Source organism: Arvicola amphibius, chromosome 15 (genome assembly GCF_903992535.2).
Source record: "Arvicola amphibius chromosome 15, mArvAmp1.2, whole genome shotgun sequence".
Lineage (NCBI taxonomy): Eukaryota > Metazoa > Chordata > Mammalia > Rodentia > Cricetidae > Arvicola > Arvicola amphibius.
In genome coordinates this window covers 20,499,971-20,527,169 of record NC_052061.1, presented here as the reverse complement: position 1 = coordinate 20,527,169, position 27,199 = coordinate 20,499,971, and the positions used below count along the sequence as shown (strand labels likewise).

The 27,199-nt window shown below is 42.4% G+C and overlaps 1 protein-coding gene across 2 annotated transcripts in view; it reads right to left on the bottom strand.

Moving 5' to 3' along the window:
- Inpp4b (inositol polyphosphate-4-phosphatase type II B) overlaps positions 1-27,199 on the bottom strand; it is a 400,041-nt gene that overhangs the window by 236,540 nt on the left and 136,302 nt on the right. For both annotated transcript variants that reach the window (XM_038312818.1, XM_038312820.1), the window contains exon 6: positions 11,729-11,779. In XM_038312818.1, the coding sequence (XP_038168746.1) occupies positions 11,729-11,779 (51 nt within the window). The remainder of the gene's footprint in view (positions 1-11,728; positions 11,780-27,199) is intronic.

Below are 27,199 nucleotides of genomic sequence, written 5' to 3'. Positions count from 1 at the left end.
CTGTAAGAGGTCACGAGCGCCTCTTCCAAACTTCCTCTTGGCACAGCTCTGCTGCCAGACCATGCTTGAACAAGAAGCTGGAGTGAAGAGCCTGAGACAGTGGAATGCTTTCAGAAGAAAACAGAATCATCCCACACACCAAAAGAGGTAGAGGCAGTATGTATACTGAGTTATTGTTGAAAGAAAAAAATGTCTGGTAAAAATTTTATTAGTGTGTGTGTGTGTGTGTGTGTGTGTGTGTGTGTGTGTGTATGTGTTGCCTGTGTATATGTGTCAGTGCATTCGGGTGAGCAAGGAAGCCAGGACAAGGAATCATTGTGATCTGTTCTGTGAATTCTGGAACCCAAAATCGGGTCCTTTGCAAGAGTAGCCAGTGTTCTTAACTACTGAACCATCTCTGTAGCCCCAGGTCAAAAATTTTTAACCTCTTTTCAAAACTCTACCACAGAAGGGTAGAGTTCAGAAGGGATTAAAGACACACATCTGGAAACACAACTTGGTTTTGAAATTGTACACAACCCTGTTAATATTAGTCCCATGTAGGTAACTTGAAGATCAAAATGCTATTATATGCACCCAGTCACCAACGACTGGAAATTCTGAACTCCTGTTGCTAGATGGAAAAATACAGAGTCAAACTAGCGGACCTAAGGGGCAATGGTGTAAGCACGAATGGAAGCTGAAAACCAACATCAGGGGCATTATGAACAGAATACAAGAGCAAAGGGCAGAGGACACACTAGCCCACGGAGGCACTTAAACTCCCTCCTCAGAGAGCAGATATGACAGAGGGCTCTCTCTCCCACCCTCTCTGTGGGTCTACCCAGTGCTTTGTTTCTCCATTTACATTGAACATCACATGGTATATGCAAATGGTTTATCTTAAACCCCTGCAAATAAATGAGAATTCAAGTTCTACAAAGATGAAGATTTTCTGTTACACTCTGCTGAATGCACACTAGACGTGGGAACAAATGCTAACTGGCAACAGATGAATGGATGAGGGACTGACAGACCCCAGTTTCCAAGTTACTTTTATTCCAAGTTATTTTTAAGACAAGATCTCAACCAATAGACTAGAAATTGCTACATAGCAGGGGGTACCCTTGAGTATACAATTATCCCCCTGTCTCAGGCTCCTAAGAATTGGAATGACAGGCATGTACCAGCACATGCAGGTCAACCACGTCTTTTGATAAATGTGGGAAACACACAAATTTTGTGATTATTTATAAATCATTGTACCTCACAAAAATGAGAACCATAGTGTACAGATAATACAGCAAAACAGCATTCCAGTAATTAGCAATTTGAATCTTTGTAAATATTCAATTTGCTTTTTTAAAAATCCTGTAAATGTGTGTTTTGGGGACTCGGTATATGTATGGGAATGCAGGCTTCCCTGGCATGCTGGATTCCCCTGGAGTTGGAGTTACAAACAATTGTGAGCTGCCATGTGGATTCTGGAAATAAAGCCTCGGTCTTCTGAAAGAGGAATAGATGCTCTTAACCAACAAACACTTAACACTGCAAACTTAAAAAGCATATCTACTTCACCTTCTCTTTCTCTGGTAATTAGGGTTTTTAACTTAAATTCCCATATCCCATTCTATTCATTATTCATTTTCCAACAACATTCTCAACACACCATGAATTTCACCAAACACTTGACTTTCTAGGCTTGTTTGATGCATCCTTTAAAACTGTGTGGGTCTGCAGGAATGCAGAATAGAGGAACACACGCCACACTAACATGGTGGTCTTTTTAGCCATAAAGTAGCAATTGCCCCCGACTTGAATTCTGCAACTAGAGACAGGTGGGACGGCTAATTTTAGGGATGAGCTATGGGCACACCATAAGGCACAGCTGCAAGCAAGACTGGTGACCACAACAAAGGACTGTCTCTGTCTGCTGGACCAGAAGCAGACCTGTAGGTGATCAGCCTCAGAGACAGCCCCAAGGTTGTTAACAGGGGCTCCTGTGTCAAGCATTATGCTGTGCCAGTGTGCCAGGGACAATGACCCTGAGGCAAGCATTCCCATCATTCCCACCATACCTGCCTGCGCCACATCTTTGTCCATGCTTGGGGAGAAGCTTGAGAGTTAAGAGAGACATGGACAAGAGACAACTGATAGAGTCGGGATGGCATCCGGTAAATACTGAGAGTCTCCGTGTTTATTTCTCATTGGTTTTATATACCCAATCCAAAAAGGAGGGGGAAGACAAAAGGCTTCTTTACCACGATAGAAAGAACAGAGTAGTTACCTTCTTAATACCCCAAACATCAAGTCAAAACATCCGCTTAGTAGCTTAGTAGCCACACCTTAGGTCAAACCTCCTGTCAATAACCTGAGGGAACAAGAATAGGCCTGAACTATGGGACCTTAGTCAAGGTGGAATGGACCCACTTCCATGGGCTCCCACATGGGCCAGACTTGGTCTCAGGCTTAGTCTGGCACTTCAGAGCTTTACAAAATAAGACTCACTAAAAATTAGTATTGGTAAAGGCCTGATAGCATACTTGGCAAATGAGATGAGAAGTCACCTAGTTACAAAAGTTAATATTATTCGATGCCTAACTTTATCTAGGGACATGATATTGAATGAAATGAACTATCAAAAGGTCCAATTTTGTTAAATTTTCTTTATTCACTCTAATTAAAATAGAATTATATAACTTCCCCTTTCTCTTTCCTCCTTCCAGACCTTCCCACATCCCTTCCTTCTAGTCCCTTCCATGCTGCCTCACCCTCAAATTGACAGCTTATTTTACTTTATCATTGTCCATATGTATGTACACATGTATCAACATGCACATACACATAAACATGCATGATGCCCATGGAGAGAGGAGAAACAACATACAATGATAATGTAAAACCATAGTGATACAGAGCTATATTTGTCCATATATACTTTATATATGTATGTATGTGTGTATGTATGTATATATATATGCTCTGTTATAACATTGTAACACCAAATAAAAGAAGAGAATATATATAAAACATCATAAATTTCACAATACCCTTAACTTTGTAAGCTTGTTCAACTTGTGTTTTAAATTCTTTAGGTCTAGATGACTTTAGTATGAAGCAATCTATACATGCCATGATATTATGGTGGCTTTTTTAGCAACAGGTAGCAATTGCCATATATAGTTGTGTATTTATTATTATGTATTTATGTATTATATATGAACAAATACATAAATACAATTTATAGTATATATAATATGTGTATGTATGTGTGTTGCATTTATTTTTATTTGTTTGCATATGGTTTCAGGGCTGGCAACTTTGCACTGGATTCCCCAATCAGGGAGCTCATCCCTGGAAAACTAATTCTGCCTCTCTGAGACATCATTAGTTCTCTATAGCTCTTTGTCTAGAGGTGGGGGCCTATGAGATCTCCTCCCTTCACTGTAGCCAATCTGCTGATCTGTCATGGTTCAAGTCTATTTCACAGAACATTTATTTCTAAGTTAGGCAGTCACACAGCAGACTTCCTGTTATATTTCTAAGGCAGTCGCACAAGCCGTCCTCTAGTTATTACAGTCTTTCTGCCCCTCTTCCTCAATATTCCTTAAAGTTCCAATTTTAAAGTGGTGTGTAATTGTTTTACCCTGTAACACCAAACAGGATAATTGCCTATACATTTACATTCCCGCATGTTTCTGTTGTTGTTATTTGTGTTCGTTTCACCTCAGTGTAAGTCAACATAGGATCCTCCTAAGCCCCAATCCTCAGATAGAAACAAACTGTCCACCTATGTGAACACTCACCAGAGACATGGAAAGAGAATAAATTATGGAAAAATCAGGCTTTTCTCTTTCTGAGATCTGAATATCCACAGAGAGGGGGAAACAATGCACAATGTTAATGTAACCAATACTGATACAGAGCACTATTTCAATCATAAAACACTCTGTAAGGAGAGAAGAAAGTACATTATTGACACTGACACAAGAATTGAGATGATACACCCATGGGTCTGGCATTTAGAGGTGCCTTCTGACCACCCAACGTTCTGTGGGAAAGACAGAGTATTTGAAGGAGAAGGGGAAGAAAGAAGATGATAAGGAGGAAGCTGGAAGGAAGATTAGGAGGGCTAGGGCGAAAAGGGACAGAAGATAGGGGAGAGAGAAAAGAAGCCAGAGAAAGAGGAGGGGAAGAAGGAGGGGGAGGGAAAGAAAAGGAGGAGGATTACTATTATTATTCAGTTGAAAAGTATCTGCAGTACAGAAAGAGAAATGTATCTGCAAAAGTAAAAACTTGATTCAGGTGAAATCCAATGAGAAGGAGTCTAAATATGATAAAAATGGAAGATAGAAAGGCTGTGATGTCCCATGTAGCTGCTACTGTTGAGAAAATATTATACATGACAATTTGCTCACATTTGTGTTAAGACATGTGAAACACTTACAAGAAGTTAGACCTCATTAAAGCCCTATTTATAAGCACAGGGAATTTCTGTAGTCCATAACAATGAACCATCTTGCACACAGCCCCAGTAGTTAATGTTCAGGGAGCCACTTTAGACTAGGTTAGAACTCTGATCTATTGCTCTCTACTCAGCATCTTTTCATCTGCCATATGTTGTCCCAGATTCCAGGGCAGTGTCAGGTGGCAATTCTAGTTCTGATAGACTCTTTGTTTGCCCAGTTCATAGCTCTGAGCATCCTTCTCTGCTCATGACAACAGAGCAATACAAGTACCACCCTGGGAAAGATCACTATTAAAACAGGCAGAACATCATTTCAGTCACTTATTGGCTGGAGAGTAATAGCCAGGTGAGAAAAGAGGTCATCAATGGCTATTCCAACACAGGGAATGTGATGTGGGATTCCCCTCTGTTTGAAAAGGAATTCTTGACACAAAAAAACAAAGTTCAACCACATTTTTCTTCTCCAATGGGCTTTGCTTGTGGGCAGCATGCTGTGGCTCCCTTAGGAGAGGTTTTCCTGATTCAGCAGTAGCAGAAAGAAAAAGCCACAGCTGTTTTGAAAAGCCAACTTTCTGGGCCATACTGCCAGCACAACCTCTGGCTCTTTCAGGAGGCAGAACATTTTAATGGGGTTTGTGAGCAACATGCTATGGCTTGCTTGGTGGCAATATGGACTGCATGGACCAGCTGTGTGCCTAGAGAAGAGACATTGTGCATGGCTCTCAGAGGTGGCAAGCAGCTTCACCATGCTGGGCTGGGCAGGACAAGCAGGCAGTGCCATATTTCCCTTAGCAATGGCACAGCTTAAGATTTTAAGAAGCACTTAGCATTTTAAGAAGTGCTCTTGAACAGTAAAGAATTACAAATACACAATAGGACAGATTCAGACATAAAAGACCTCTAAATCGGTCACAGTGTTGGATAATATACATAGGCTTGGGAGAGAGAAGTAAAAGAGTATAGAGAGTTATAAAAATAAGTAAATGGAGCCGGGTGGTGGTGGTGCACGCCTTTAATCCCAGCATTTGGGAGGCAGAGGCAGGCGGATCTCTGAGTTCGAGGCCAGCCTGGTCTACAAGAGCTAGTTCCAGGACAGGCTCTAGAAACTACAGGGAAACTCTGTCTCGAAAAACCAAAAAAAAAAAAAAAGTAAATGGTTTATTAAAATAGGAAAAGTTTTTAAAGAGAAAGAGTACAGACAGTCATACATTAAAGAAATAAGAAAGATAAGCCATGTAAAGATGGAAAATTCACAGAGAATCTGGATTATGTATATTATTGTGTTTTCTTTGAATTTTTTGACTGTGAAGGAGCTAAGTACAGAGAGAAATTTCATTAAATGGGCTGCTACAATAAACCATCATGTATATTACAAAAGAATCTTGACCAGAATTTGGATCTAAGGATATATTGCTTTGGAAAAGAGGTTTTGCTTTTGTTTCCACAAAGAATGAGAACAGGGGATTGTTTCCAGACTAATATAATTTGATGCACCAAGACCCACTTAAAGGCCGCTGTGAATACATCCCCCAAAATACTTTGCCCAATCAACAGCAGGAAGAAGTTTGGAGAACTACACGCATATTCCCAAATAGTGTCTATAAATGTTTGTTTACATTTAAAGGGGAATATGCTATAGAGATTTGCATTGGTATGGATCTTGGTTTATTGATATAAATTTAAGGTCAATTTTGTTATACAGTATATATGTATTTATGATCTTAATTAAGATTTTGTGCTTGTGCAGCTCATTTTGAAATGTAATGTATAATTAAGAAATATAGGTTAATAGATAGTCATCTATAATAGCCAAGCTTGTAGTCATGATAGTTAGATTTTCTAAATGTACAGAAATATATTTCAGGTGGATAAGAATTCTTCAAACCTTTCAAAGACTACAGAATATGGCATTCAAAATGTTTAAGAATTTAGGACTTTTCATGACAATGAGACACATCTGCTCCTGGCAGTACCAATCTACTTCAAGAGGATCATCATGGGTATTGAAGAGGCTCCTCATTGAGTTGGTTAGACATTTTGGGCAATAAACTGCTCTTGCCTAGACTGCTTGATGAATTGGACATGCAGGAACCACAGAGAAATGACTGCTGAACTTGCCTAAAGGTGAGATGTTCTTCTGGGTTCCTGCTTCATGACAGAATCTGCAGACATTCTGCAGGACACAGAAAAATGTGACTGACAAATTGTCAATATAGGTGGAACTGTCTTTGAAATTTCCTGCCTCATGGAAAAGTGAGCTGGATACTATGGGCCTATAGTCTGAAGATGGATGCCTCAATGGTATAGAAGAACTTTGGGTGACTGTCCAGGCAGCAAGATGTCTCTGTCAATTCTAGGGTTTTGGAAGTTGCTTACAATGTATTTCCTGTTTACTTAAGTAATATTATATCCTTCTGGAGTCTTTGATGGAGTTGAAGGATAGATAGTAACAATCGTTTTCCTTAGTTACAATAAAAGATAAAATAGATATAAATATTGTAACTGTAATTCTTGTTTGATAACTGTTTTGTGCAATTTTTCTATGTTAAAGTTGAAACCTTCCTTTCTATTTAAACAGAAAAGGGGAGGTGATGTGGGATTCCCCTCTGTATGCTGTGAATACCACAGGTAAAAAAAAGAAACTGTTTTGGGCCTGCACAGGGAATAGAGGTAGGTGGGGAAATGCTGGGAGGAATAAGGCAGAGTCAGAGAGAAGCCATGCAGCCCTGCTGGAGACAGAATCTAAAACTTTAGTCAGTAAACCAAAGCCACGTGGTGATAAACAGATTAATAGAAATGAGTTAATTTAATATGTAAGAGTTAGCCAATAAGATGCTAGAGCTAATAGGCCAAGCAGTTATTTAATTAATACAGTTTCTGTGTGATTATTTTGGTTTCTGGGCAGCCAGGAAACAAATAAGCGGCCTCCTCCAACAGGAATGTGGGGCCAAAAGTTTATCCTGCTGTGCTCTGTAGGAGCTGGGAGCATGATGTAGACAGACAGCTCACCAGATCTGAAACCTAATACTGTATGTCCACAGTGGCTCTCCTGATTACTATTGAGAAAGCTAGCTGAGGCACAGAACCAGCCACAGTGCCACAATCTGCAAAGCTCCATCGTGAAGGCTCGTCTCACAGGCTCTCACTCAGAGGACAGTCCTTTGTCCACTAGGTATGTGGTTCCCTTCCCAATTTCCAAGAACAGCATAGAACTGTGCTACCCAAATTACTTTGCTACTAGCTCAATAGCTTCACATGTGACTACTCCAAGAGAAGGGATCAATAAAACTTAAAGTGTCCACTGGGTTTAGAAAACTCAGCATGGAAAATAGAAATACGGAGTATAACTGTGTTTTATATTGAGCATATTTTTAAAAATATTATTTTTCATATAATGAGTTAAATAAAAATACAATTAATTTAGTCTGTTTCTTTAAATTATTTAAAAACATAGCTACTAGGTATTTTTTTAAATGCCATATGTGAAAAAACTTGCTTGTTACTCATTTAAGTTTGACTGGACACTGCTACATTGCAGATAAAGTGAGTTTGTAAAAGATGCTTTGACCTTTCTTATAAAGCCATATGTATATGTGCATTTATAATTATATAATATATATAGTTATGTACATATACATAATTATAGAACAAGACAATTTAATAGCTTGGGCATTTTTTTTTTTACTGTCGACCATAACAAATATGGTTGCATGGTGTCTCACTCCATAATAAGAACTGCTCATATTGAAAAAAAATCATAAAGAAAAAAATGGAGGTTACTAAGAGTTTATGAATAACCCCAAAACTAAAGAGTATTTTATGATAGGTCATCTACTAAATAATTATTGTTATGAATACAGTCTAAAAGGTCTAAGGGCACAAATTGGCATCTATTTGACTAAACCACCAGGAAAAGTCTTGAATACATCCAGTAAATGTTGCTTAAGGATGCTCAAAAATACATAGAACACAATTGTGGGAGTCCCAGAGAATTCAGCTTATGTCCGGATAAGTGTTCTTAGTACATTCTAAGGACCAGGGTCGCTATTAGCACTATGTTCTTGGCCAATAGCTTAACCTCTCAAACCCTTTAGTAGCGTTCAAAGAAATATCCTGAAGATGGATGGGATGTGTATTAAACAGTGACCCTTCATAGCTGAGCAATGTGTGTTAAATCTTTGCTATTCAGAATGACGTGACTTAGTCTAATGTAATTCTTTCTGTATTTGAGACTGGCTTAGTGATCATGCTTAACAAGTTATTTAAGTGCTGATGACATCAAACATGCTAGTTTTTTCCCGTGTTAGTATAATCATTTCTGGAATCTTCTCTGTTTCGTCTATAATTTGTTCTCTTATGGCTCTAAAAACAATAGAAAGTAGCTAGTAGACCAACAAGGAATGCTCTTTGATTATTTTAATAAGGAATCTAGGCCTTAACCTAGAAATATTGGAATGGCAAAGTTGAGAAGTCTTTTTCTGGAAAAAAAAAGTTTTTCTGCCACAAGTACAGTGCTTAGCGGTGCAAATATACCGAAATCTAATACCTAAATTTTCATTACTAGCAGAGACTTGTTCTGCTGTTGCTTAATCAGGAACTACTTCTAGGTGCTCCTTTCAGGACTCAGTTCTTCTCGATATACACAGGACAGAAAAGCAAGCGTGATTCCAGGCAGTTCATGTTCTCTAAACGTGAAGGGGCACCGTGAACTGAATTCAACATCTTACTTTCCCACATAAGAAGATGAGAAACATAGAATCAGAAGCAGAAAATGGGGGACAGTCTGGTGTTTAAATTCCTTTTGCGTGCTTATGATACTGGGAACATTTCTCAAGATTAAAACAAAACAAATATGCGAACTGACTGCGTTTAGGTCCCCTCGTCATTTTATGCATGCTGGATGGCTGATGGGAACCACGGCCACGTCACAGAATCTCAACTAAGTCTTTTGAGGGGGGGGGGATTAGGAATTGTAGCTGAGTTTTTGCCAAAGAAGGGGACATAGTATCAAATGTACCCTATTTCAGGGTCAGGAAACCTCCATTAGAAACCAGGGCCCCCAGGAAAGTGCTCAAAGGGAAGAAGGTTAAACAGAACTACCATTCATCTACCCACAAGATGTCCCATTAACAAAAATGTAAAGACGACTGCAGTTTCAGTTGTCCTGCTGAGGTGCTGGGTCTATCTCCTAGTTGTTCTCCAAGAACGTATGTCTATGCCCAAGGTCAGTAGAGTTCTGTCCTAGACAAACAGGTCACTTGTAAAGATTGGCGGAATCAAAACTGTCTTCCTTCTTTAAGGGTGCAGGATGCTCTCCTCTGGGAATCATGGGTAATCTAATGCTGAATGTCACTAGGTTCTGTATAAAGGGGCAGTAGAGAGGTGGCTGAACAGAAGAGAGGACACACCAGTGAAGATGCCTGTGGGGCTTAGATGTGACATGGTAAATGCATAGCAGTGTCTCATGGGTCAAGCATGTAACACAGAAGCTGATGCATTGGTACCCATGAGCCTAGAAAGAATCTTAGCAGCAAGAGCACAGGGTGGGAATGACGTGGGACAGTAACAGAGCTGACCCAGAGCCACATCCTTCATTGTGGGGAAAACACACAGGGTCCCCTGAGTCATCTTCACAGGGCAGCTAGAATTTCTGTATTAGCCGTGCTGAGGGCTCTGGCAGGTGTCCAAACCAGCAAAGAAGGCCAGACCCTCACCTGGGCAAACCCCGTGCATCCTCTGTCCCCTACTCCTCTATGTCCCAGCTTGAGAGTAAGACCAGGACAGACATGTGAAACTCTGCAGTGACTGCGTTACAGAGATGTGTTTGTCATGGAAAAGGGTGGGAAGACAGACAAAAATAAAATCAGAGGCTCAATATTAAAAATAAATAAAATGGATTGACAACAAGTAGATAAGAAAGAAGTTTGCACACCAAGTCAAGACGTTAGATCTAAAACAAGTGGGCATCGGAAAACAAGAGCAGCCTGGGAGGTGGACTTAGAGCAGAAACCTCAACAGATAAATGGAACTCTTTAATAAAACACTGTATTAATTATGTCAATGGCCAAAATTTTCTCGGGTTCTGGGATTTTACGAAGGCAGTCTGGGTGTGCTAAGAGCATGCGCCCCAGAGCTTCACTTGCAGGAGGCTGAATGGTGACTGTGGACAGGAGGCCAGAAAGTGCAAGTGCAGCGCAGCCACAGATTCAGCAAAGGACTCCGCTATGGATCCTCCTTGGCTCCGAAGAACTTGCTGGGCCCTTTCTGAACTAAAGTACAAATAGCTTGTGTGGTCTGAGAACCCACAAACACCAGCAGGGGTAGGAAGTCCTGTGACAGGATCAAGATATAGGCAGAAAAAACAAAGGTGAAGATTGCATTAGTCCATGGAAGCATGTCCTCTCTCCTCTGAGAAGCCAGAAGCCCCTGAGAGGAAGACGGGGGAAGAACACAGCACCCCGTCGTTCCTTCTCTGTGCTAGCAGATGCTCTGTGTGCTGGCATTCTGCTCGGGCAAGTTGCCCTTCAGTGTGTGCTTGAAATATTCCCTAAGCACACTGGCAAGCGGCGGCTTTCAATGAAAAGAGATGAACGGCACCTTGCCCGCGCTCCTCATGCTCAATGGAAGAAGGCTGACAGTTCCCGAACGACTTCTAAATAAGCTTTCTGTCATTTATTTTACTCCTTTCTGAATGTAGTGGCCTTGGGGATTCGGCTTGCAGGGCTGTTTATTCAGATTCTGCCACCACCAACTCTGGCCTGGTTTAAGCAGAAAACACTAGTGTCCCTAGTACTCCCTTGCTCTTTCACCTTCAGCAGGTGAGAGCTCAATTCTTCAGGGGTGTTAGGCAAACTCCAGTGGGTGCTCAGGCTGAGCTGAAAAGCCACAGCAGCCTGCTGCTTGATTCACATCCTAGGAAGCCGGAAGAAGCTTCCTGTCTGCGCTTTTGCTAAGAGGATATGGCTCACACCGGTAATTTCCCTAGCCCCCAGGAGTCTAAAATCGCTGGCTTATAGTCGCAATTCAGCTGCCTGCAGGAGTATCCAGGCTCCTCTCTCACCATCTAAACTAAATAAAAAAACCCCGCTTGAGAAAGAATTACTTTTATTCAAGAGACAAGAGATGGATTCTATTCAACGGAGCAACAAAACAAGGTGACTCCTCAAACAGTCACACCCTGTTGACTTGATTGCTTTTGTCAGGCAGGCAGGAAGTCCGAGAAAATTCAAACCATTCACTTACAAATGGCATGTCTATCTTTGGATTATAAAAAGCACCTACCCCAACTTCTGGAGGGGGATCCTTGTGCTCCGGAAGGACACTGGTTCGAATCTATGGAGAAAAACAAACATTTCCTATGTGACTTCTGAATAGAAACATGGGCAGAAGTTTCACACAGCTCCTGGGCTTCTGTTTTCTTCTTCTCAAGGCAGTTCAAACTTGCAAGTTAATCATCAATGAAAACAGCAGCTGCCCTGCTATCCACCGCCTTGCAATAAAACTGCCTTTACAGTCCCAAGGTTTCCTGGCTTTTCCAGTAGACAGCTCTGTTGTAATAGGAACGGCCACAGCTCATTTACCCTCACCCATCTTTCGTCGGAAGCAGAGATCCACCACACAAGTGAGTCACCTTCTTATCTCCTCAAAAAAAAAAAAAAAAAAAAAAAAAACAGCTTCAAAGGTAGGGAGATGGAAAGGTAGGGAGAACTTGATTCCACTCATGGTAAATAAACTCTTCTCTGAACAAGAGCCAAGGCCCAAGCTCCTTCTAGATCCCGTCCCTGTGAAATCTGGGCTGTATGATAAGGCAGTGAGAGCTGGATGAATTTGAAAAGAAGGTCTCCCTCAATGGGAAAAGGATCAACAACCTGTCCCCAGAAGCTTGCCACATGACTGTTCCAAGTGAACGCGAACCCTTTGGATAGTCAGACATGCACGTTTACCGAGGGGTGGTTATCTACCCTTGTTTTCCACTGGAGTCGTGGGGGTGTTTTCAAACTATTCATTCTCATCCTTGCTACTGCATTTTCTGAGTCTAATATGTAGCTAGCTACTGAGCCTAGTTCTCCTAAGGAAAAGAAAAAGTTCCAAACAGGAGGGAGATCATCTTTCTCACACAAGAGAAAAGGCAGCAAGGCCAAATAAGACTGACGTGACAGCCTTTGAAATAAAAATGAGACGAGGCGGCTGAATGAATCCAGGGCTACACGAAACTGTGACCTGTTCAACTGGAGAGCTAGAGTGAGCAGGGACGGATGGGAAAGGATGGACAGACCAGAAGTATGCTGTGGAAAATGTTTCCTGAGGTCGTTCTAACAAAACCGCTTTGGAAGCTCAGACCTGTGAGTCCCTGTGGTTCCCATGCTCCTGAGTATAGCACTTCAATGGTCCCAAGAAAAGGGGCGGCTACAAAATACCTAGTCGGGTCAAAAAGCTTCCTCCAGCTTTTCTGGCTCACAGTTCTTTAACAGATTCCCCATGACTGAATAAAGTCATGTGCTGAGCGGAGCATGCCTTTGGAGTCCCAGCTTGAGACTACTTCTTACGACAGATCCAATTTAATCACTTGAACAATGTGTCAGTTATTAAATTGCCAAACTGTTTACCAGTGAGCAAAATCACTGACAGGAGAGATGCCGAGAGAGCGGAAAAGGACACAATGTACAGAACGAACTCAGGTCAGAGCACCTGGAGGAAGGCTCCGTTGATAGCTGCATGACTGTTCTCTGGCCAAGTGCACTATTCAGTCTCATTATCTGAGAACCAACAGCTACCCTCAGAAAGATGCGGAAGATGTGTTAGGGATCATGGAGCGCGCGCGCGCACACACACACACACACACACACACACACACACACACACCTTATATGCGATTGTCCATAAGGACAGCCTTGTTCCTTGTTCCTTTCTTTATAGCTGACTATGAAGGCTATAGATCGTAGGTATGCACATATGTGTAACCCATACACATACATATGCACAAGCTATTCACCTTCTTTTGCAAAATACTGACTTCCAAAAACATTCTCAAAAGGGAAATACTTGTATTGAAAAAGTAGAAAGTGACAGAAACTGGTGCGACTCAACATGCATAGGACTGCATAAAATAGTTGATTTAAGCTACAGTGTGTGCATATAGAGAGAGTCAAAGAATAATATTAACAATTCAAACATGGTCCATTAAACTCCTATTTCGTGTGATTTTTATTATTCCTTCTAAATATGAATAAGCTATAGAAGAAAGAAGGTGCTTTTTTTCCAAGTCATATACATAAAAATTTAAAGATACCATGAATTGGTTTGCCATAGTCTGTGTATATGTGTTAGGGAGGGAGAGGAGGAGTACAGGAAGACATGGAAATCAAAATAAAAAAAATTAAAATTTATTTTGATAATGAAAGGCAAAGTGCAGGTTTGTCCAGCATGAAGCATGAGTTGGTACTGTGGATGTCGTGATACAGCTCTCCTTACATGCAATGCATCCTCTTCACATCTCCACTGCTGCATAGAGAACAGTGGGTGGCCAGTGCATAGGAGTCCGCCCTTCTGTGTGGGACTTCACTGTCTAGTGGCTGCGACAAATATAAAACCTTCAAGTACAATATAGCAAGTGCTTCAATGGAAATGTGAGCGTTTGCTGAGAGCATTCAGACAGAAGACGGAAGACTCTCCCTGTGGCTATCAGGTGAGGCAGCAGAGCAATGGCGCTCAGGGATTTTTAAGCAAGAAAGAGTGGAGCGAAGCAAAAGGGTGCAAGGTGATAGCTAGGAACTGTGTGATGCTCAAGCCCAGCCCTTTGCAAAGCATTTGATCCTGAGCAAGGGACTTGATTTAGATAAGTTTAGAGGAGATTGAGCCCCCCAAATGGATAAGGTCATGATGTTACACAATTGGAACTTTTTTCTTTATAGACTTCTTCCAGGCAACAGAAAATCAGGGAAGGCAAGCATTTGAATCACCCCCAAATCCTTCTGGGAGCAGCGTGCCTCTGCCTTTCTGTCTTTGTGTTGGCTTTTTTAATGAGATAGTATAAGTCATTGATTGTATTATGCCCCTTTCAGCCCTTGCAGCTATCCTGGGCTACAGAGAGGCCGTAAGGAGTAAGAGCCCATGGGGCTGTCCGGGGCTACAGAGAGGCAGTAAGGATTGAGGTGAGAGGGAGCCAGACGGAAGGCAGAGGAATTGAGAACAGGGAGCCACGGGATTGTGGGAGAGTGCAGGAGTGCGCTGCTGACAACACAGTTCTGAAAAACTTTGGATGTGGCCTCTAGGCCTCTGGCTCAAGAAGATATGGAGCCTTTAATCCCAGCATTCAGGAGGCAGAGGCAGACGGATCTCTGAGTTCGAGGCCAACCTGGTCTACAAGAGCTAGCTCCAGGACAGGCTCTAGAAACTACAGGGAAACCCTGTCTCGAAAAACCAAAAAAAAAAAAAAAAAAGAAGAAGAAGAAGAAGAAGAAGATATGGAGCCATGGCTGTGGAATGTTCCAGCTCCTCACCATGTCATGCCTCCTGAGAATTAACGGTCTTCCCTGGGAATTCAATTTTTCCTTTTTTGGTCTTTTTAACATTTTTTTTCTACTGAGTATCTTCAATCTGCCTCTTCTGGAATTTTCCCAGAACAAAAACAGCAACAAAAGAAATGTTGACCCGACTCAAGTCCTCCCTGGCTGCTGTCTAGGGGTTTGTGGCAGCACATCAAGGGAGACCAGTGACGTGCATGACCTGATGCAAGTCTACACTCTGAGTGCCCTCCTGCTTATCCTCTAGGTTCACATAAAGCAAATTGCTCTCCTGTCTTTTCCAGCCCTCTGTCAACCCCACAAATTCAAGGTTCATATACGTTAACTTTGAAAGGATAAACATAGGTAGTTAACTTTGCTATGATAGCCTATCCTAGTAGGCAGGGGGTAATCCTGACTCCCTGCAGCTCCCTGCAGCTCCCTGCAGACTACTTTGTTAACTTGCAAGGCTTTAAGGAACTGCCAGGATGTGACTGCAACAGGTGAACATAGCACATTCAGGCTCAAGTCCACAGAGGAAAACTCCAGAAGCTAGTGCACCTTAGACAGAACATGGATGCTGCTGTCCACGGGATAAAGACTGCTGCATTGTCACTGGTAAGAAAGTCACTAAGCATGTGGCAATGGGCTGTGCTGGGGATCCAGAGCCAGCCAAGGAGAAGGTCAGGCTGTTAAGAGTCTGTGTCCCTGACTTCATTTCCTGGACCTCAGGTTGGTCAATTTCTGCATTGGTAGACATGGAAGGAACAACCTCCTCTAGAAGAACACAGAAGAAATGGAGGGGGAAGTTGGAGATCATCTGGCAGGAAAACCTATGCAAGGCCCTCCAACCTCCACTAAGAATGTGGTCCAACCTGGAATGTATTTGGAAATGAATTGGATACACAATCAGTTTTTATTTCTTAATATAAATTCTGCTTTAGACCCCTGTGCATGTTGACATTTTCTTGCTCCACTATTTTGAGAAATGCACCTACGTTGCTATTGAAACATGAAACCGTGATGGGGACAAACATGTCTACCTCCTTCTGTAATATAAGCATTCTGTAAGGAAGTGTCTCAGGATTCTCTCCACTCAGTTATGAGCCCGTAACTCCATCCCGCCCCAACAGTATATGTCAGGGGTATCTGTTGCACCCACAGTAGGGCTTCTCAAGGGGTACAGTGTGCCTTTTTAGCTTCCTCTTTGTCTAATGACCAGTGATCAGGTCACCCAAGCATCTGATAGTAGACAAGCTGCAGACTGAGAGACCCAAGTCTCACTGCCTGAAGAAACTATCAACCAGTGACCACTAAGCAGCGTGTCTCTGTATTAACTGATGATAGAAGTTTTACTGGTGTGTAACAAGTTTAACTGCCTGAAACAACATATGCTGAATTGTTTGCAGGTCTGTCAGGACTCGGGATGTTGAAGGATTAGTTCTCTGGGCAGATCGCAAAGGCTGCGGTCTAGAGGCAACTTACCCATGGTCTCATTTACAGACTCTACTAGGAAAGACCCGCCTCCATGCTCCCACAGACATAGGCAGGACCGAGTATCCCACAGCTCTACAACAGAGGTCCTCATTTTCTAGATGACTGTCAGCTGAGATGAATGAAAATGTCAGAGGTCTCACATTTGCACTTCCTCCTGCATGGCCTCCTCCATGTTCCGATCAAGCCCTTGAAAGTTTTGTCAAAAGAGACCCACAGGTGAGCTCAGGGCAGACCACCCCTGGCTCTAAGGAGGAAGCTGGCTCCTTCCTAGTGCCATGATGGGCCAAGCAGGGCTAAAAGAACCACATGCAGGCCCGCCCTGGGCTTTGAGGAGAAAACACAGGCCACCTAGCACATTGTGGCACCAAGCAGACAGGGCACTATTATGGTGAGCAAATCTACAGAGAGAGAGACAGAATGGTTCATTTCCTGCTATCAGAGGCATACCTGAAGAGGTAAAAGCAGTAAGGAGTTGGGTGAGGTGGATGGCTTGATTGCCACCCAGGGCCATGGTGATAGGGATGTCTGGGGCTCTGGGCTGTTGCCAGGACCCATGTCTGGGTTCATGGCACGGATGCAGCCATAGTCTGAACTGATGTTTGAGGCTCCTGATATCAGTGAAGGCAGAGATGATAGGACTGTACAGAGTTGGCCCAGCCCCTCACTGGCTGCAACACTAGGGGAGAACTGGTCCTACCCCTGACTGGCTGAAGCACTCAGAACACCTTACATGGGCAGCACAGTAGAGTTGACCCTATTGAACAAGATGCAGGTAAACTGACCCGAGAACATGAGTATGGGAAATATGGCTCCACCCCTCACCTGCCATATGGTGGTATGGGTGGGGAGAGATGTCCTGCCCTCCTCCCATCCCTCAGTGCCTGATGCAAGTGCAAAAGTTTGCTGCAAGAGGTGAACTAGCCACCGCAATGCTGGAGAGCTCACCCTGGTTGTAAAGACAGGTAAGCGATGGGGGGCTGACCAATCCTACAACTACCCAGGCACAAACTCAGGGTTAAGAGTTGACCGGCCTCAACATCCACCCCATCTATGATCTACTGGAGCTTGTGAAGGAACCTGACCAGCAGGTCTAAAGCTGTAGAATCTTCATGACTCAGGGCAACAACAGGAAAACCAAGAGGAGTCCCAGCTATGGCCTAGCATCAATAGCGTAGCAGAAACCAGAGGCCTCACATCAGACCAAGGACTCTCTGCAATAAACACTTGCAAGAAAAGATAAATGGACAACAGGGTTTACTGAATGACACACTGACACAGTACAGCTTCTATGCCTTTCTTTTTTCTCTTAAATTTTATTTTATTTTATGCTGGGTGGTGGTGGTGCATGGCTTTGATCCCAACACTTGGGAGGCAGAGGCAGTCACATCTCTGTGAGTTCAAGGCCAGTCTGGTCTACAAAGTGCATTTCAGGATGGCCAGAACTACACAGTGAAACCCTGTTTCAAAAAACAAAAACAACCTATTTTATCTTATTGGGAGTGGGGTTTGTAAGAGCAATGAATGAATGGGAAATGAATGGGATCAATATGTATGATATAAAAAACACAAAGAATAAATAAAAGAAAATTCTTTTTACCAAATTCTTCTCACACAGCAAATTCTTCTCAAACAATAGATCTTTGTCTTCAGAGAAAAATTCATTCCATGTTACAATCTTATTTGAGCATGTCAATGTGTTTTCAAGATACCTGCCTTTTCTCTTTAATTTGAAACAAACTTCATGAAACTGATAAGAAACTATCTGTATACACAATATGTGAATATCAATTTCAGTCACATGATATTTTGCCATATGTAGGCATCAAGTTTTGCATACAGATTTGTGGCGCTGGGAACAGTGCTCAGGGCTTTCCTTATTGTGCTACTAAACTACAACCCAGCCCTAAATGGTACTTGTAATGGTCTGCCCCGCCCACCCCTTCCCCCAACCCCATCCTCTGAGACAGGTAGATTGTCCTTCCTGACTGTAGCCCATGCTCTTTTTTCCCTCAAAGAGGCAGTTTCTGCCTCATTCCATTCTCCCCACTTCTCCCCTTCCGCTCCCTCCCCTCTCTCTCTGTTCTTCTCCCTTCTCTCCTTCCTTGTTTTCCTCTCCCCTCCATAACCCACTGAATAAATATCCAACCTCACTCTGCATGGTGTACCTATCCATCTTGGTCTCTCATCTGCCACACAGCTCCCTGCCTGAGAGTTGCTGCTCTTGGTCTCTCACCCATCACGTGGCTCCCTGCCTAGGACCCACAGGCCCTCATTGCCTACAGGTCATTTGGGGGCTGGCTGCCTTCATGGCTCATGGTGGTCTCGGGACCCACTGCCTCATTGCTGCCACTCGGGGATCTGAGGCATGGTCTCATGGCCGGTTGTCCACTGCCGCCACTCAGGGACCTGCAACATTTCTGCCAGTTTACTTAAACCATTACATTGGTGCTTGTGACTTTACACACACCAGTGGCTTTGGTGGTGAGTTTTCCCCTCCGAGCCCCCAACCACAGTCTTCACGGCTACAGTTGAACCCTTTGCTGAAATTCATCCCTGGTTGATTTCCATAGCTAAAATCGTGGCCAGATGACCCAGGGTCAATTTTCCTGCACTAGCACTGCACATGCTGTGCAGTACATTTGATTTGGGGGTCCAGGGTCCCTTGGATTTTTCTTTCACCTTTCTTTTTCTTTTGTTTTGGACCACTCAGAAGTGGTCCTTGCTGTGATCCTCTTTGGTTGCCGAGTTGCCCTGACCAGAGCCAGTCAGGCTTTAGCACCCCAGCTGTCTACAGAAGAGGATGCTCTTCTACAAGCCCTGCAGTGTTCAGCGCCATTTCACACCCTGTCCATGGAGAGAGGACGATCTTCTATAGGTCTTATGGGGATTTTTGCAGGTTTTCACATTTGCAGCTATGGTATAAACCCTCAAACTATCAGTCACCCACCTGTAAACCGCTGCCAACAAGATTGGTCAGATCCACAAGGCAGCTGTTTTCAATTCTAGCCTTTGCTCCCCACAGCGGCTTGTGGCATGGTGGATCAGCAACAGGGCAGATCATGTCTCTAGGTCTCTCTTATTATTATGTTTAAAACCCCCACAGCTAAAAATTCATGGCTTTTCCATAAAACATGTGACTGCTGCCATTTTGACTGAGGTCAGGTGACCTTACCACCACCTTAACTGAGGTCAGGTGACTTCACCACCATCTTAACTGAGAACCAGGTCACATGACCAAGTTCTGACATCTTTACCATGGTATTTTCTGCCTGGTTCCCCAGTGCTGACTCTGTTACATGTGTGTTTTGTGCAGTGGCATGCCTTTGGTAGGGCCCATCAAGAGCATCCACTTTGCCCAATTCCTGTTCACTCTCTGTGTGTGTGCATATATGTAATTTAAATACACTATGTTTACTGTTAAATGTTATAATTGTCTGTTCATTGTATCTCATTCCAGACTACAAAACAATTAGTCACATGTTTTAAATTGGTATGTACGTTTAAATCTTTTACAAAATTACTATATATGTAATCCAACCCTGATTTAAAATATATTAAGCTGTTCTCTACTATTGTCAGTTCTGCCATTAACCTTCTATTGCAAGCAGTTTCTTATTCTTTCTGCCTTTTTACGAGTGTAAATCTTACCTGTTAAGTTGAGAACCAGTACAGTCAAGCTCAGACGCAGCTCTCCAGGCAGATTCAATACTTTAGTTATACCTGATATACAGCCCTCAACTGCTCAGAGATCTGGGGAATATGGCCATTTAAATATTTAATTATTAAAAAAATTCATAACAAAAAAAAAAAGACAGGTTGGCTCCTAGCAGCAACACACTCTATTTCCCCAAAGAAGACAGAAGACAAATGGGCACAGAACAACGTCCATCTGCAATTTGCTTCAACTGCCAAGCGCTGACCATTGAGCTAAACTGCCTTTCATATAAACTGAAGATCACCAGACAGTGGACAGAACCGCTGGAATTGACGGCCTAGCTGCTCAGGTCAAGGTAGGCTTGTTTTCCTACAGATTTCTTAGACCACAGGGTTTTCTGGAGCCTGGCAGGCCCTGCACTAAACAACAAATGGCAAATACGATCCTCAGTGACCATGGAGGACCCTGAAGAGTTGTAGGCCCATATTTCTATATGGTAGGGCAGTCAGGCTTTATAGCCATAGGCCATACCCGAAGTGGTCACGTAACCTTCCAGACCAGCTGCCACTAACCTGACAAAAGGTCAGGATGTTGTTTTGTTCCTTTCTTTGTAATATTGAGGATGCCTGAAAAGAGGTACTAATTCAAGACTACTTGACTGAGCTAGCATACAGAACAGGAAGACATGACAGAGGAGACTCAGGTAGAGATGGACGTGACTAAAAGCTATTCTCCTGGTTTCCTAGGAAACAGAATGCTAATGATTTCCCCCTTAGTTTATATTTTGATATATGAGGCTGTTTGGAGAGTAAGTGAAAGGATTTTCTCAGGATGTGAACTCAGGATTTCATGAGGGATGATGGAGAATCTCCCTCCCAATAAAGCCATGTGAGTTGACTCTTCATTCTCATGCCTCCATGCCAGTCAAGAGAGCGATAGTACACGTTGGGGTCTGGTCCAGAGAAATAATTTATGGTCTGGACTAGCACCAGACCCCAACAAAGGTGCCAACCAAGTAAGTTCTCTGTAGTTTTTTTTTAAATCAATAGCCCAAATAAAATTTTATTCTTCTCAAAGATCTCTGATGTAGTTTGACAGTTGAGAAATTTTGTCAGTTTAAAAGAATAGCCTCACCAAACAAATTTCAGTAAAATGCAAATATAAGACCTGCAAGTTATAAAGGTGTGAGAACAAATACAAGTTATCAAATTTCCCTCTCACGCTGCTTTCCATACTCTTAAAAATACTTTCATTATGCAAAATATATCTGTCACAGTCATTCTGAAATAAATACGCTGCTGTTTAAAATTTCACAAACCCAAAGAATTCTTGTGAGTTCCAGGAAGCCAAATTGAAGAATCCACCTTAAACAGGTCAGATACACATCTCTCAATTCCCTGGTCCTAAAACATTTTTTTCCTAAATTTAACTTTGTCCTCTGTTCTGCCAATGCCTTAAACAGGTGTAAGAGACACCAGACATTTCTATACCACAAACACCAGACTAGAACAAAGAGACCAGCTACCTGAAGATGTGACCAGGACCCAGCTTTTTCAGGTCATCTGCCAGATGATGCCCGCAAATAAACAGGAAGCAGTCTTGAGAATCCACTGTACCAATTCCTTTAACCTGTTGTACCTAACCTCCGGCCTTTTTATTATAAAACAGAGATGGGAATGTAATGGTCTGTTCTGCCCATTTAAGAGACAAGCCCTGCCCACTTCCCCCCATTGCTGAGGCAAGCTGAGCTTCGCTTTTGGCCTGAGTCCCTTCCCTCCATCTCTCTTCCAAAGAGGAAGCTCCCTTCTCCCCACTTTTCCCTTTCACCACTCCTCTTGTGCTCTCTCTCCCTCCCTCCCTCTCTCTCTCTCTCTCTCTCCCCATTCTGACCTCACCAGGCCTATACACCCCCCCAAATAAACTCCTAAGTGGGTGTGTTCCATCTTTCCTTTTTACTTGTGTCAGGTAATTTTGGTGCTTAAAATCAAGATAGACACACTCATCTCCTTAAACATATATCATGAAGACATTAAACATCTTTCTCCTTCTGAAACATCTAATATCTAATTGCTATATACAGCCACTCAACGGTGCAGTGGCTCTCTAGGATGTCTCACCTCTTTGTCAGTCGTCTCTACCTGTGGCCGCTTAAATTCTCTGCACCATGTTGTAGCCACCATTTTACTCTCAGTGGCTGTGTCCCGATCTCTCTCATAAGGTGTAGTGAGGAGCAGCAGGATGCATTGCAGCCCGGCTCCCGGCTGCCTGGCTAGTTTATGCCCCGAAATAACAACACACAAACTGTATTCATTTAAACACTGCCTGACCCATTAGTTTCAGCCTCTTATTAACTAATTCTCACCTATCTTGCTTTAACCCATATCTAATAATCTATGTAGCACCACGAGGTGGTGGCTTACTGGGAAGATTCTAGCCTACGTCCATCTTGGGTCGGAGCTTCATCATCTGTCCCAGAGAGGAGAGGCATGATGACTGCTTGAGGCATCTGACTAACTTCCCTCCTTCCCAGCATTCTGTTCTGTCTACTCCACCTATCTAAACCCTGCCCTATCAAAAAGCCAAGGCAGTTTCTTTATTAACCAATGAGAGTCCTCCATCAATAAGGGGAACTGTGTAGCCTGATGGGACCTGAGACTAATGCTATCATGTCATAGTTCTGGAAAGTATGCTGGGATACATGGCAGAGAGGGAGGAATTCATAGCCCACTTTAAGATTCTGCCTCCCACAGTGACCACAGAATGAGCTTTCAGTGTTAGGACACAAGTTTGATGTTTACCACTGTCTCAGAAGCCAGCAAAATTCAGAGTTCTCAGTTGTTTCAAATGGAAATTTACAGTCAGATTGCAGTTAGGATGAAATAAAGCAAAAATAGTGTAGGGCCCAGCCGTGACAAGCTCAATAGAGGCCAGAGTTTCAGATTACCTGGTTCCAGGAAAGATCACACACTAAGACACACAGGAGTGGACCATCCAAAGAGAGAGTATCTAAAGTTCCAAAGAAGTTAACATTCCACCCATTATAGATAATATCGTCTGATGTACCTTAGCTTAGCACACACCCATCCCCTTTCACCAGGGCACCCCTAGACAAATGTCAGCCAACCAGGGGTCCTGAACCTTAGAAATCCCTCACCCCTACCTCTACTATTATAAAAGCACCACCACAACTGAGCTCAGGGCTCTCTGACCATGCCAATGCATTTGGACACACAGTGAGTCCGAGTTCAAATTTGAATAAGAATAAAGGCTCTTTGCTTTTAAAAATGGGACTTGTTCTGCATGGTGGTCTTTTGTGTGTCCCGACAATCTAGACATAACATTAACTCATACTAAATCTTTATGTCCTACTTAAATCTTACCAAACATGTTAAGCACTTAGTATGGTCCAACCACCATTATACAAATTGTAGTTCTCAGAAAGTTAAAGGTTAATAAAACAAAGGTTTTTTTTTTTTTGGGGGGGGGGGATGGCTTTCTTTTGAGCTATGTTGCTTTTGTTTTGTTTGTTATTTTTGTTTTCTGTTTGTTTGCTTGTCTGTCTACAGGCAATAAGAATGGTTAATTAAGAGTCAAACATTCAAACATACTTGACAATTTTTTAATTTCTAAAACTCTTCAATGAGTCTGAGAGAGTAAATGATTTTACTTTTGCCATTTTTTTTAGTACAGAACATGTAACATATGTAAAGTTAAGTGATTTTTGACAACAAAATAAACCTAGCAATGTGGAACTTTGGTCCTCAGTGTCTTAGAACTCTTTTTAGAAGTTCATCCTGAATACTTCCAGTTTACTGGCTCATTTGTGAGGATCATAAAGCCATTGTTAAAAATTCAGAGACAAAAGAAAGGTTTGCTCCATGTGGAGGTTTGAATAAAAATGACCTCCATAGGCTCATAGATTTGAATAAATTGTCTTTAGGGAGTGTTACTAATTGACAGGGCTTAGGAGGTGTGTCCCTGTTGGAGGAAGTGTGTCACTGAGGGTAAGATTTGGGAGCTCAAATGCTCAAGGCAAGCTCATTGTCTCTCTTCCTACTGCCTAAGGATCTGGATGTAGAACTCTCAGCTACCTCTCCAACACCATGTCTGCCTGCATGCTGCCTAGCTTCCCGCCATGATGATAATAGACTGAACTTCTGAACTGTAAGCCAACAGCAATGAAATGCTCTCCTTATGAGAGCTGCTGTGGTCATGTCTCTTCACAGCAACAGAACCCTGACTAAGACACTCAATGAAAGGTATGTTCTACATATGAGACTACAGGAATTGCAAAAGATTGCAAAACATGAAAATTATGTTAAACAGTCCATACAGCAGGTATTCTTAACATATGAGTCTTTGAGGATACTTAATACATAAATTATAATGATCTGGCTCTAAATAATTCTGATATTCCTAAGATCCCTTACAAAATAATGAGTGAGCAAATCCTAATTCTTGTGTGAAAGTGACAGGAATATTTACTTACTTTCCTCAGGGGCACACTATGTTTTTTTTTAAAGTACCCTGATCAAAGTAGGCATACAATTCTTTTAGTGAAAACCATCGCCAGAATTAATGATCTAAAATGGTTGTCATTGATGTGTTTGTAATTTTTCTGTTGCTGAAAAAATCCTGAGAGAATCAACTCTATAAGGAAAAACATGTCGATTTGGGCTCCCGGTCCATATTTGCTCTGTCCTATGTCTTTGGGCTGTGGCAGAATAGTGGGGGCACAGTGGAGAGTGTGGTAAAGAAGGGCTGTTTATCTCAAGGAAGAAAGGGGAAAAGGGAAATGCCAAGGTCCTAAAATCTCTTTCAAGGGCATGTTCCAATGACCTAACTTCCTTCTACCAACACCTGTCTCCTGAGGGTTGCGTCACCACAGGCTGCCAGCCAAGCTTTCAGCACATGATTCTTGGAGGGCAGTTAACAGCTAAGCTGAGACAAACCTTGATGGCACATTAGAGTTAACCATCACACCAATACATTTTTGTTTCTATTTCATTTTGGTGTGAATTCATCAACTGTGCCCTGGGATAATTAAATCAAAAGCTACCATGAAACAATCCAGGCATCAGGATTTCTTAAGGCTTATTCTCCTTGTGATTTGAATGAACAGCCAGAAATAAACAAGAAACGTAACATGAGAAAGTTTAAAAACAGCTTATTTTACATGTAATTCTGTGTATATGTGTGGGGGAGGGTGGAGTGGGGCTGGGCATGAGGGTCTGAGGAAACCAGAAGAGAGGTGGAGTTAGAGACAGTTATAAAATGCCCAACATGGATGCTGGGACCAGCTCAGGTCCTCTGTAAGAACAGCACAGTTTTAACGAACGAGCCATCTCTCCAGTCCCAGGATTTCTTTTTTAAATAACATTAAGTGTCATAGGGATTGTAATGTCAAGGAACTGCAGATCTCATGATGATACCTCCTAGCAGGCAAGTTACGCTGCCCTTTGCTAAGCGCATTTGCTAAGTGAATGTTTATAGTGGAGACAGCTGATCAATTAAGTCAGACACTAAACCTGGACAGAAAGGAGCAGGAGTTTTGGGATCATTTGGTATTGTTGACTGAACTGTTTTCCCCCAAATTCATACGCTGATGCCTTCCTTTCTTCTCAGTACTTCTGAGAATGACTGTGTTCCAAGACAGGACTGGACCACTAGCAAAATGTCTAGGTTAATGTGTAGGACCAACAGACCCAGAATTAGTCAAGAACTGTAAGAAGAAATGCTTGGAAAGCTCCTGCCCAGAAGACAGCGAGAGAGTGGCTACTTGCAAGCTAGAGGAGATTCTGAGACGAAGCCAACCATGCCAGCATCTATGTGTCATACTTCCTAACCATAGGACTATGAAAAAGTCAATTTCTATCTTGTAAATATCTGTTCTCTGTTGTTTCTCATGAGCAGCTTGGTAATGACACTGGGTTTGTGTGGTGTGACTTTCCAATATTTAACTAAGACCACAGTTAGTCTTTGTTTTCCAACCCCCAAAAGCACAAGAGTTTTTTTTTTTTTTTCAAACAGGGTTTCTGTGTATCTTTTTAAAGCCATTACACCTCACACTGCCTCAAAATCTTGCAAATTTCTTTAGCCTAAGCCTCATCTGGGATTTGCGTCCTATTTTGGCCTCCAAGTTTGTCATTTCAGCTACACATGCAATCCAGAATAGTTCTCTGCTTGCCAACACCTGTGTTCTGCTCAGTGAAACCTTGCTAGTTCACATTTCCAGTTCCAGCAGGATTGGTGGACGCCTCCAGGTGAGAAATGGTCCTTTGTCCTATCAGTTCAACTCACACTCCCTCTGTGCTTCGGAACTGTCCTGCTTTTTGTCTTTCTCCCTGGTTTCCAAGGCACTGTGGAACTGTGGGAAATTCTGTTTTGCTTTCCCCTCCCGCCCCCCATCCTTTGCCTGGTCCCTTAGCCTCCCACCTTACAGGAATTCAGTAAATCAGTTTTGAACTAGAGAAAAAAAAAGCTCCTCAACGAAAGCCTTCTTGGCTGCATTTCTCACTGAACCCAACACAGAGACGAAAGCTTCACTGACTTTTCTTCCTCTATGCAGGTAGACATCCTCCATACCAAAAATGTCCATAGATGGAATTTCCTCTATCTGGTCATTTCTGCTTACACAGCTGGATGATGTGTCCAAACACATGGATTTTTGTCATCCATTTGGCTCTTCTTTTAAGTATTCAGAGTATTTCGTAATTCACAACATACTCAAACAAAATTTGAATACACAGTGTGTGTGTGTGTGTGTGTGTGTGTGTGTGTGTGTGTGTGCCCAAGGTCTCACCCATACATGTGTTCTACTATGAAGCTATATTCCCAACCTCTGAACTTCTTAATATGCAGAAGTCATAAAACTAATGAGTCTTCCCAACATGTGACTAAAGGACAAAAACTAACATTTAATTGAGGTCCTTAAGCATGACTGAAAAAGGTAAAAAAAATAATGATGTCCTTATATGTTAGTTTATTCAATGAGAAGTCCCTGAAACCTCATTTACAAATACATATTTATAAGGGGCTCTTCTGGTAAATAGTATTTGTTCCAAAGCCTGATTTCCAAAAATGATACAATAATTTTGA